Source organism: Trichechus manatus, unplaced genomic scaffold (assembly GCF_000243295.1).
Source record: "Trichechus manatus latirostris isolate Lorelei unplaced genomic scaffold, TriManLat1.0 scaffold00035, whole genome shotgun sequence".
Taxonomy (NCBI): Eukaryota; Metazoa; Chordata; class Mammalia; order Sirenia; family Trichechidae; genus Trichechus; species Trichechus manatus.
In genome coordinates, this window is record NW_004443971.1 from 12,123,406 (window position 1) to 12,136,303 (window position 12,898).

Genomic DNA, 12,898 nt, shown 5'->3' on the forward strand with positions numbered 1-12,898 from the left:
TGGAGGACTGGTGACACTCTGGATAAGAATTTGATGGGAAAGTGGGGGAAAGACCCTGGAATAAGGATGGGTTGGAAGAATAGTTTAATAGTTATTAGTTGTTTTCCTTTGGTGAACTCACCCTGGATAAAGGGAGGAAAGTTTTAAGCTACAATTTGCCAACCACCAACACTAAGTACTTTTTGGTGGTGGTAGAAAGAACCCGACTCAGAGTCATGCTGAGCTGTTGAAGACACTCACGTTCATTTTCTCCACCAGGGGGGCGGTAGAAGGACAGGACCAGGGAGATGATGGCAGCGATCTCCAGGATGATAAGTGTGACATCTTGAAGGGCTTCCCACACTAATTCTAAGAAGGTCTTGGACTTTTTGGGGGGAATCAAGTTCTGTCCAAACACTTGCCTACGCTTCTCCAGGTCCGCAGGGTTCCCAGATAGACCTGAAAAGGAGACAGAAGTAGGATGAATGAGGGAAAAAAGGGAAGAGATGAATGATAAACGAAGGCAGTTAAAAGATCCCTTTTAAAAAAAAAAGATCCCTTAAAAAGGACCCCTCCCTTCCTTTTCCTGGTCTTCCCAAGTATGAGATGCAATTAGGGTGACCAACCATCCCAATTTTCCCAGGAGTGAGGGGATATGGGACTTTCAGTGATAAACAGGGACAAACCAGGATGAGTTGGTCACAAGCACCACTCACTCCTCTTAGCGAGCAGGGTAAGCTAGCCTGGACCAAAACTCTCATCTACTCCTCAGTGGGTACATTTCAGGCTTCACCTGTAAGAATACAAATATTAAAGTGTTTCTTGGGACTTACACACAACTTTTCTCTCACATTAATATGTAAATTCTGGTGATGATTCAAACAGAGTCACCTTCCATCCATCGGCTCACACACTAAACTAGAAAGAATAAGTAATCTGCCCAAGGTTATGCCAGGTTGAGGCAGAGCCCACCCAGGGGTCCTGGTTCCAAGTTCTAGTAGCTTTAGGAGATCATCAGAGCAGAAGCTTTGAGACTATGACTTTGGGGGCATCCCTTTCAAGCACACATGCCCCTCCTTTTCTGTTTTACACACACACACACACACACACACACTACTAAGAGTGCCAAGTACTACTCTTCAGGTTGAAAAAAAAAAAAAAAGGTTAAGGCCACAAAGTCTTCAGACAGTACTTAGTCCTGGATTATCAGCATTCTCCCCACTAACACACACATATGCTTATATGCCTGTACACACACATACATACAAACATACACAAACATTCTAGGCACGTTCCCAGAGGGAAAAGAAATAGGCAGCATTATTCCCAGTGACTTCCTTACATTTAGGCCCCTCTGCTGGGCCCCAGGGAGGTTACTCTTCAAGGGAAGAAGGGAAAATCCTAATGTGGCAATTAATGCCAGTTGGTATTCATCCAGTTGTTTACATACTGCAGAGAATTAGCTCTGGCTCTGGCGCTTGAAGCTGTTGACTTGGGCTGTTTGCTGGACTCCCCACAGGCAGGGTGGGGCAAGCTTTGTGCTAAAAAAAGGTCAGCAGTTGGGGAGGGTCAGAATCAGAGGAAGGGGACACTCAACCAGGGCTTTGAACAGGTTCATTCCGGTTCACACCCCTGTTGAGAATTTGCATTTCCCACCCCAGATATACTGACTCACCTAGGGAGCTTATTAAAATGTTGATTCTGATTCCATACAGCCAGGGTGGAAAGATAAGAATCACCTGGGGATTGTGTTAAAATGTAGATTCTGATTCAGTACATCTGGGGTGGAAATGCGAATTCTTAGCAGGGGTTCGAACTGGAATGAACTGGTTCGAAGCCTTGCACTCAACCGAAGCTCATACAAAGTTCAAGAAAAAGTGGTTAACCGGGTGCTGGGAGAAAAGGGAGCTGCTGATGCAGAGGACTTCCTCACACTGAGGTCAGAGTGAAGGGCTATTCCGCAGGGCGGGGTGCAGCAGGAGGGCAAACATCCACTCAACATCTACTCTCCATCTCTGCTGCACAGAACCCAAGAGTGTAACTTTAAATGGCAAGAGGAGAGATTTGGGTGAGACCTAAGGAAGACATTTCAGACAGAAAAAGGCTTTTGAGAGTGGGAAACTAGGCACCCAAGAGAGCACTGTTTGTGGGGCCTAACGCAGCCTCCACTTCCCCACCCCAAAAACAAACACCATCAGGAGAGCTACCTGAGATACACATCTGTCTGGGAAGGTGACGTGAGAACCCTCCTGAAGGTAAAGGGGTAGACGAACGGGCACCCGCACTTGTGAGGAGTGGGGATTTGAGAGTGCTTGTTGGAGACCACTTTCACTTGCTAGCGCTGAGGAGAGAGATACGTGGAGTCCCTGGGTGGTGGGAATGGTTAAGTGCTTGACTACTAGCTGAAAGGTTGGCGGTTCAAACCCACCCAGAGGAGCCTTGGAAGACAGGCCTGGCAATCTGCTTCTGAAAGTTCACAGCCTTGAAAACCGTATGGAGCAGTTCTACTCCACACACAAAGGGTCACCTTGAGTTGGAACTGACTCAGCGGCAACTGACAACAACAGGAGGAGAGAGAGACAGGGAGCCGGTGGGGAAAGCGGTGCCCAGCGTTCTTACCCAGGGCCCCCTGCCTCCCAGTGTCCAAGGGCACCACCTGGCCTCCAGCTGAGTGGCACAGCTGAGATCTGCAAGGGAGTGGGGTTTGGCCAAAGCACTGGAGGCAAGTCAGGCTGCTTCCCAGAGGCTCCCTGCTCCATCACCGTGCGCAGTTGGGTTCCCAGTAGGAAAGGCAAACAAGGGCCTGGGAAAGGAGTGTTCCCGGGGCCCAGCTGTCTTGACTCCCAGGCAAGCAGAGGCAGTTGCCAGGGAAGGGCCTTGCTGGTTTTCTTTCCTCAGGGACCCGAGTTGGCAAGGCTGTGCCAGTTTGAGACTGCTGTGTTGGAGGGTCACGTTTGCTCGATGAAAATAAGAGTTCTAATAATTTGTTAATCTACCTGGGATGTTCCTCAAGGAAGCAGGATTCACAAGGTAAAGGGAGGAGACCGCCTTTTGGGCATACCCTTTAACCCTTTAACACGGGTTGTCGTTAGCTGCCATTGAGTCAATTCCGACTCGTAACCCTACGTGCGCGCAGTAGAACTGCTCCCTAGGGTTTTCGAGACTATAAACTTTTGGAAGCAGATCACCAGCCCTGTCTTCGGAGGTGCCTCTGGGTGGGTTCAAACCACCAGCCTTTTGGTTACTAGTTGAGTGCTTAACCTTTTGTGCCTCCTAGGGGCCCTAACAAAACCAAATCCGTTGCTATCCAGTCAATTCAAACTCATAGTGACCCTATAGGACAGAGTAGAACTGCCCCATAGGGCTTCCAAGGCTGTATATCCTTCTGGAAGCAGACTGCCACATCTTTCTATCGCAGAGCAACTGTGGGTTTGAGCCACCGAACTTTTGGCCAGCAGCTAAGTGCTTAATCACTGCACCACCAAAAACCAACCAACCAAACAAACAAAAAAACTCAAACCTATTGCCGTCGAGTCGATTCCAGAACAAGGGTTAGTCGATAATTATGAGGGCAAAACAGGACATCAGATATTGGAGACCATCATAAGGGACATCCCAATAGCCTAATGAAGGCCAATAATATAATACTCTAGCCTTCCATCCCATCTGACCGTGCAGGAAGCAGGCACACCTGCCCCTCTCTGCTCTCACATCAGTACTTTGCAATCATCTTTGATTCCACTTTCTCTTATCTCCTACGTCTGTTTAGTCAGGAAAGCCTATCATCCTACTTTCAAAAGATATCCAGAGTCCCATCACTTCCACTGCTCTCCTGGCCTAAGCCGTCCTCATCTCTCACCTGGATTATTACAAGTCTTCCCATGGTCTCCCTGCTTCCACACTTGTGCTCTGAGAGTCTGTTCTCAACATAGCAGCCAGAATGATCTTTTTTAAAAACCTAAGGTGCTACATGTCACTCATCTGCTCAGAACCGTGTGGTGGCTCTTACTTGGAGTGAAACTGGGCACCAAAGAACTTCTAATGGCCTGTACAACCCCGTGTGAGCCTTCTATTCCTCTACCCCACAGAGAGGCCCTCTACCTCTATGGCCTTATCTCCTACTACCTCCCCCCCCCCCCCCCCCCAGTCACTGAGATCCTGCCATTGAACACACTAGATATGCTTCTGCCTCAGGACCGCTGCACAAGCCGCTCCCTCCGCCCAGGCTCCTCTTCACTAGCTAGGGCCCATTCCCTCACCTGCTCCAGGTCTTTGTGCAAAAATCACCTTCTTAGTGAGGTGTATCCTGACCGTTGTATTCGAAAGTATTCAAAATTGCAACTTCTCTGCCCCCGTACTCTCAATCCCCCTCCTCCTGTTCAATTGTTTCCCTCCATAGATCTTCTACCTAGCATCTTATATACCATTTACTCATGTATTATGCTTGTCTATCCACCCCCTCAAGGGCAGGATTTTTGTGTTTGTCCCTCAGGCCTGTAACGGTGCCTGGCACAGGGTACACATACAAATTTGTGGAATGAATTGAATGAATGAGTAATAAATAAGATTGCTAGCATTTAACTAGCATTTAACGATGTGCCAGATGCTTCACCAGGCGCCTTCATGCATTCTCATTCAAATGTCACAAACCCTATGTGGTAGCTACTATTAACCCCATTTTACATATAAGCAAACTGAGACCCGCAGAGGCTATGTGACTGCTCAGGCTAGTAACTGGCAGAGTCTATACCCCTCCACAGGAGGCGGCGGGATGCCAGCCTACACGTCAAGGGGCCTGGAGGCAGCTGCACTCCGCTGAGGCTTCATTCTAGAGTGACTGATTTGTCCCGGCTTGCCTGGGACTTTCCCGGTTTTAGCACTGAAATTCCCACCTCCTGGGAGCCAGCCCCTCCCAAGTCCACCACTCCTGGGCCAGCTGGGATGATTGGTCTCCCTCCTTCATTCACCACAGGGCAGACCCACCTGCTGCCTTCTTCTGCACTTCCAAGGAAGTCAGCACTGTTCCCACTGTTTACAGTTGGGGTGAATGAGTCCTGTCTTTTTCCTAGCAGGACAGGAATGGTGACATCAGGTTCGTCACAGTCCAACCTACGAATTTTGTATTCAGTAAAAGATTCATAATGGTCTCTTTTGGACCCAAGCAAATGAAGCAAGGCATGTCACGGAAAACAAAGGCCAGGACTTGCTCTTGCCTAGACGCCTCAAAGTCACACCCTTGCTTCTTTTTTTTGCCACTTACCGCTCATCTATCTGCTCCACCTTAAGTCACCCTAGGCTCTTACAATAGCTACCTTAAGAAGTCAAGTGGCTGTCCCAGTTCCCAGCATGCCCTGCAGCAGGGAGGGGCAGGTTGGGGCTGTTAGCAGCAGTAGCCTTGGGAATCCTCTCTCTGACATGTGGAGTGGCACGGGAAAGCCATGTGGGCCTGGGAGCTCGGCCAATCCCCAATTGTGGGCTTTCCATTCTAATTCTCCCTTCCCCACATCTCAGCGGCTGTAATTTCACAGCCCAGGAAATGGGCGTAGGCCCTGATCTCTGCAGTTGCAGCTCAAACACACAGCCCCCTGGTGAGAAGGAAGACTCCGGTAGGGAAAGAACGCTGACAACGGAGGAAAAGGTTTTCCCTAGAAATTCAGCAGGGAAATGAGTGGAAACCTTGTCCCCAAGAACCTGGGAGAGAGCCCCACCCAAATGGGGACTACATCTGGCCCGAAGAACCAGACGGAACACATGCGCTGGGGGAGACGAGGAATGCTGGGCTGTGAGGTCATCGCCCCCACCCCATGCTGGGGAGTTACATGGCCCCTGCCAGCCTGGGTGGGAGGACAACAGGCAACAGTGGAAAATCTGTGTCTGCTGTGAGCCATGCAGGACCCAGGGGCTGGGAGGAGCAGCTGAGTCCGGCCCTCAGTGGCCTGGCTCCAGCAGGCAAGGAGCAGAGCCAGCTTCCCGAAGACGCCAAGGACAGTGGGCAGAGGCACCCTGTATCAGAATCGCTCCAGAAAGGGTGGGGCTAGGTTAGACATCATGAGGGACTTCCCAGCTGTCTGGATTATAATACCAAAAGAGGCAACAGAGACGTCTCCCACAGAGAGAGTACAAGAGAGAAGTTTCTCTGGGTTGATCTGAAGATAGCCCTGCTCGGTGCATAAGAACAGATCGCAAAATACCTTTCAAGTCCCACCTTAAAAACCATGATTACAAGGTGAAAGGGGAGCAGTAGCTTAAAATCAATACAGCTCCTGACGTCAGCCAAATGCGGCTCCTCCAAGGAGTGGAAAGTAGTTTCCCTACTTCAGTATCTGCAGTTTAACACACCCACGGCTTGGAGATGTGTTTGCTCTCTGCTGGACTTCCAGCCCCCAGAGAATAAGCAATCTATTCAAGGTCACAGCAAGAGGATGACAGATTTAGAGAAGACTGCCCCCTTCCTCAGTCTCAGCACACAAAGCCCTGCCCCACACGGGCAGCTTCCTGAGGGCATGTCTCCCCTTATCCGGCCCCCTGATCTGTGCCTTTATCGAAAACACTCTGGTGCAGGAAAAGCGAGCTCCACAGAGCACCCTCCCCAGCCCTCTGCTCAGCCGCCTTCTCCGTCCAGCCTTCTGCAGTCCTGCCTGCGTGTGCTTCCATCTCATATCACACTTCCCAGAGCTCACACCTCGGAGCTAAATAAAAAGAGTGACAGCCCCACTTCCAAGGGTGGATGCAATACCTGCCTCAGCCAAGGGGGGAAATGCCGTCTTTCTTCCCACCCAAACTTGCAAAGGTTTCTGCTAAGCTGCCCAAGGAATGCGGCGGAAAGGGTTTCAGGTCTGGTGAAGAGGCAGGGAGGGTTCACAGGTTCAGGATGACTTCACCACAGCCCTCCCCATCAAGAGCTCTCTGCCCACTGCCTGGCAGCAACATGCCAGCTAACCCAGAAGCCAAGTTCTGGGTAACGGGGGCTGGAGAGAAAAGAATTCTCAGAGCTCTGGGGTTGGGCTGGGACGAGAAGGCCCACAGCTGTCGGCCTAATTCAGCCCTAGGCACGTAACTCAAACCAGACAGGGAACTCCCAGGATGCACTGTGGAATTCCCGCCAGAGGGAGGGCATTTTCACTCATGCGTCTTTCCCAATCATGTGCCATCTCGCTGCCAATGCTGCTTCCCCAGGTTTTATGAAAACCTTTCTCTCTATCAATTACTGAGTATTTCTTTTTCTTACTGTTGTGCTTTAAGTGAAAGTTTACAATTCAAGTTAGTGTCTCATACAAAAATTGATGCAAAGTTTTGTGACCTTACTTGCTCTCCCTATACTGTGACGGCACACTCTTCCTTTCCACCCCAGATTTCCCGTGTCCATTCAACCAGCTCCTGACCCTCTCTGCCTTCTCATCTCACCTCCGGACAGAAGCTGCCCATTTAGTCTCATGTATCTACTTGAGCTAAGAAGCACACTCTTCACGAGTATCATTTTATGTCCCATAGTTCAGTTTAATCTTTGTCTGAAGAGGTGGCCTCAGGAACGGTTTTAGTTTTGGGCTAACAGACAGCCTGGGGACCACGTCTTCCAGGGTCCCTTCAGTCTCAATTAAACTATTAAGTCCGGTCTTTTTACTAGAACTTGAGTTCTGCACCCCACTTTTCTCCTGCTCTGTCAGGGACTCACTGAGCATTTCTTTTACGAAGCTGCAGGCCTTCTGGACTTGCCTCAACTACCCATTCCTAGCTTGGTTTGAGTTGGTCTGTCCACCTCGACCCTTCCCCTCCCCACAAGATATTCTTTTGGCTTGAATCTCCCTCACATCTTAAACTAGTGCTGAAACATCTGCCCACAGTGTGATGGGCAGAACTGACCCCAAGTTATTAATCTCTGTAGCCGTGCCTGCCCTGTTCATCGCTGTTCCTTCCCTACTATAGGAATGGGGGCCAGAGGTAAGGGGAGAGTTTGTTGAAATTGTATTCAGGATCACTTATTTTGCATCCTTAGTGGGGTTGGGGCAAGAGATCAAGGTGATGGTTGTAGGGCAGAAGGCATTAGGAGAGAGAGGTAGCTGGGCTATACTTCTATCCTCAAATTGATGAGCTCCTAAAAACTGATACTCCAAAGCAGACTATAAGCCCTAAAGATAAGGAGAAAAATCTCAAGTCAGTCATTCGTCTTCCTCTCACATCTGTTCATCCCGTATTCTCTCACCTAGTGGTGGTGCAATGGTTAAGCGCTCCACTGCTAACCAAAAGGTCAGCAGTTCGAACCCACCAGTGGCTCTGTGGGAGAAAAGACCTGTCAATCCGCTCCTGTAAAAATTACAGTCTAGGAAATCCTATGGGGCACCTAACAACAGTCCTCCACATCCCTTCAACACTGACATTCTCTAGAACAGTGGTCTCTAGTATTCAAATATTACAATGACTAGCATTTAGTAAGAAATGTTACTATAGTAGTACTGTACTATAATAGATGTTGGTACGGTAGTGTTGTAGGTGAACATCTATTGGGGATATAGACAATGGTACTAGAAATTTCAATCTGCCACACTGAGGAAGAGTCCAATCCCAGTATGTGCCAGTTTGTGGCAAAATGGACAATTGCTGGTAGAACCTGCCACTGACCTCAAAAGGTATGGTAATAGGAATGCAGCTAAACTCCAGAGGTGTTAAGGTGACAGGAGATGTTAACCTAAATCCCGAAGCTAATGAACCAAAATTGTAATTTGGGTTGATGATCTTAAAACAGATTCTTTCCCGTCTTGCCATTTACTCCCCAAAGGATGTCAGCCCCCCAGACCCAAGTAGTCATTTAGTAATTATGGAAGGCAAAGAAGCTTGGATCTCATGCCAGGAACATTCAGTAAACTTAGCAATAACATAGAGCATGGCCATGCCAGAGCTTCCACAGGTAATCAGATGAAACAGAAGTCCTATCTCCAATTTCTGAGACCCCCTCCCTCCCCTGAAATCTCTTTAGTTCAGGTCCCCATATTGGGAACCCATAACACCTTGCTCTTCCCATCAGCACTACGGCGATGTTTCTGAAATGGCCTTAATTTGTGTGCCTCTTCTGGTAGCCTACAGGCTCTATGGAAAGGAGAGACTGTGCTGTCGTGTTCACCATTGTGTCTCCCAGCACCTAGTAGACATTAAATATTTGTTGAATGTTGTTGAAAAGGAATTGGAAGCCTCTGTATTCCACTGTCACACTCTCAACTCTGCAGAGGAGAAAAAAAACCAAACCTGTTGCCGTCGAGTTGATTCAGACTCATGGCAACCCCACGTGTATAGAGTAGAACTGCTCCATAGGGTTTTCCTGGCTGTAAGCTTTACAGAAGCAGATTGCTAGGCCTTTCTTCCACAGTGCTGCTGGGTGGGTTTAAACCACCAGCCTTTATGTTAGTAGCTGAGAGCAAATCTCTTGTGCCACCGAGGGATCCTAAAAGGGTACAGATGGGCTATGTAACAGAAAATCCTGCCAACATTATTCCAGACCCAAATTCAATGGAAGTTCTGAAAGAAGCCTCATAGTTCATATTTACTGTTTATTCAAGGCTCCCCAAAGTGCTGACCTAGCTCTCCCTCAGAAAACATTATTCTTCCTTCTAACAAGGCATAGAAATAGCTGAGGACCAACGTGGAAAAGTTGGGTGGGGAAAGAAGTATACATACAACCTTCTCTCTAGACCAGTGTTCATCCCTTATTCTTATACAGAAAGTGATACTGAGACTAAGAAAAATACTTCTTCTGTTTTCTTCCTCTTAAGCCACAAGCCATTCTCATTCTAGATTCATCAAAGGTTTCCTCTGCTCACGGAGGCCATGAGATAGTGTAGAAAACCTCTTAGAAGATAAAAGACTATCTTCCAGCCCATACAATCTCTGCTGTTTGGGGAAGAGCGATTGGTTGCATTGAGAGTAGGGTGAGGAGAGAAGAGGAGACAATAAAAGGAGGGGGATGAAGAAGTTGGGTGAAAGAAGCAAGCAAACTAAAAGGATTCCATTGGTTCCAAATATTGAGATTTTTCCTACTGATAAGCCCAAAGCAACACAGTTTACTCAGGAGTTGGTGCTTCACGCTTGCCTCTTTGCTTTTGTTTGTAGACAACCACAAAGGCTAAGACCTTAATTCACTTCAATGTAAACATGTGTCCTCTTTCAAGTCTCTCCACCAGCAACCCTATATACAACTCTTTGTTTCCCTACCTTTCCTTCGATTTTTTGCTCACACTCTCAGCTTTGTTTCTGATTGTTGCTGAGTACTGAGGTAGCCGAGCGTCTCCAAGTCTTCTTGCGTCTAAACAACTCTTAGCCACTGGGGCAACTCCTCTTATTACTCCAATTAGCCAATGTATATTCAAGGACTGCTGGTCAATGTTAACATGAGTCTTGAGTCACAATACGATGTTTCATCAGGTACTCATAATGGAAAATGATATTTTAAACTGTGCTTCTCAGATTCTCTGTGTTGCTGCTCTAACGTAAGATGCAGCAGAACACTGATGGACTGTGAGTCAGAGAACGTGAAATATCCCATCATATTCTACCCGGTGGTGAGACCTTAAACCTGCCCCCAGCAAAAAAAAACCTGTTGCCTTCGAGTCAATTCCAACTCATAGCAACCCTATCGGACAGAGGAGAACTGCCCCATCGGGTTGCCAAGGAGTGGCTAGTGGATTCAGACTGCCGACCTCCTGGTTGACCTTCTGGTTAGCAGCTGTAGTTCTTAACCACTGTACATAAGGTAAGACCTTAGGCAGCTTATTTAACTGTTTCTCCTGAGAGAGAGAGACACTACATTAACATTAAGTCCTGCTTGGCTTTAGAATGGCATAAATCTAGAATAACAAAACCATGGCAGTGTTAGAAACATTATAAACCCCAAGCTTCCAAAAGGCTCCTTAGTAGCAGCTATGGTTTAAAAAAAAAAAAAAATCAAAATCCTGTCAGTCTATACCAAAGATGCTCAACAATCAACAGAAAATAACAGGGAAAGGTTCTACCTGGGAATTCAATCTGAAATAGGAAGAAGGAAATTTACATGCTCTAGGAGCCGATTTCTCCAGTCTCCCCAATATCAATTCACCTTGGTTACCTACCAGCAGAATTCAAGCATCAGGTATATTTCTTCCATTCTTATTATTAGTCTGCAGCAGCCTCCCACAGGTGATAGAACTATGCTAGGCTGTCAGGCACCTCAGTGTGGTCTTCTGTGAACAGACTGGCTTTTTATAGCATCAGCTCATCGGGGCACCTGGCTATTGATGGTCTTTTCTGTGACTGTCCAACTAAACAGCTCAGCATTGCCCTTGTCTGGGTAGAGACTCGTGTGTCTGAGCCTCCTTTACTTATCCCTGTATTCCCCTCACCCACATGGTCATTGTTGTCATTGGCGGCTAAGAATTACTAATGGAAAATTTGCTTTCTGACACCCAATCTCTCCAGCTCCAGGACCAGCCTTATGATAAGTCTTACATTAAAAACAAATCATGATGCATATTTGTAATCTAAGCAAGCAGGAGAATGGCAATGGACAGCTGTGCCAGGGGTAGGAATACTGGGATATAGTAACGGCCAAGGTCTATAGCAACAGAGACACCTGCCATTGGAAGGAGTGGCTTTTAACTACAGGTTTGAAACCAGGACTGGAGAGAATCTAGGGGTATTAACTAGGTCCATAACATTTGGTATCCAATGTAGAGGGAAAAGTCAAATATATATTGGCCTTTGGGAATGGAAGCTGTCTGGGAATCAGAAAGCAAATAGTAGCAGCTACAGGAAAGGATCTGGAAAAGGGACAGGGGAATCTGCCATAGGAGTCGCTGAGATTCCAGCTGATTTGAACTCCTCAACTTCACTTGGTGAGAGAAAAAACTGACCACAGAGATCAAGAACAGCATAAGAAAGCGAACTAAAAGAGCCTGCTTAAATTCTGATGGGGGTTTCTAAAGCACTGCACTATCTCAGTATAAACCTAATAGGTGTCCAGTAAAACCAGACGCTGTTGAGTTTATTCCAACTCATGGCAACCCCATGTGTTCCAGAGTTGAACTGCACTCTACAGGGTTTTCAGTGGCTATGACCTTTCAGGAGTAGATCACCAGGACTTTCTGCATGGATTCTAACTGCCAGCCTTTTGGTTAGTAGCCAAGAGCTTAACCCAGGAACTCCATAATAGTAATAGTCTTTCTTTAAGGGCAATATTGCTCTAAAAGTGGCAGGATAAAGACATCTAGCTGGTGAGAAGTAGGTAGTGCTCAAAGAGCAGCCGTTATATACTAGTCAGAAGGCAAAGACTGAGCCACCTGTAAGTGACATGAAAGCAACTAAGCCTTGTTATGTTAATCAGGTCTCTTTTTGAGATCAAGAGGTGACTGGAGGAATGGACAGTGGCTGCGGTTACACATGGAGTAACCTCTCCAGGCATAACAATACATTGCACCCTATAGCCACTCACATTCTGGCAAATGTCTTTAGACACATGGGCTCTGTTTTAATCTAACACAACCAATTTATTACATACCTATTATGTGTTTGGGCAAAATACACACATTGTGTTATTTAATCCCAGTAACTTTATGGGCTAGGTATTACCAACATTATTTTCAAAGAAGACACAGGCTCAGAAAGGTTGAGTATTAACTGTTCAATATTTTCAGCTAGTAACTGGTAGAGCCAGTATTTGAACTCAAAGCCTATGAGATAGGAAACTGAATTCTACAGGTAAAGAGAACAAGTAGGGCAGCTCCCTTAGGTTGCCAAGAATAAAAAGACATTGGGTATGTATGGATATCTCTGTAAAAAGCTCTCTCTCTCTTTTTTTATCCTAAAGAGTCTGGACTGCAATTCACTAACTTGTAATATAGCATTGGTGAGGGCTCCAAATCTCTTCTTAGAATTGGGAAGAAATGTGATGTGGCTTCTG

At 47.1% G+C, this 12,898-nt stretch overlaps 1 protein-coding gene across 1 annotated transcript in view; it reads right to left on the reverse strand.

Annotated features, from left to right (window-relative positions):
• Positions 1-12,898, reverse strand: part of ATP2B4 (ATPase plasma membrane Ca2+ transporting 4) — a 101,991-nt gene that overhangs the window by 38,464 nt on the left and 50,629 nt on the right. Inside the window, exon 3 of the mRNA XM_023730330.1 lies at positions 241-438. Coding sequence (XP_023586098.1) covers positions 241-438 — 198 coding nt within the window. The remainder of the gene's footprint in view (positions 1-240; positions 439-12,898) is intronic.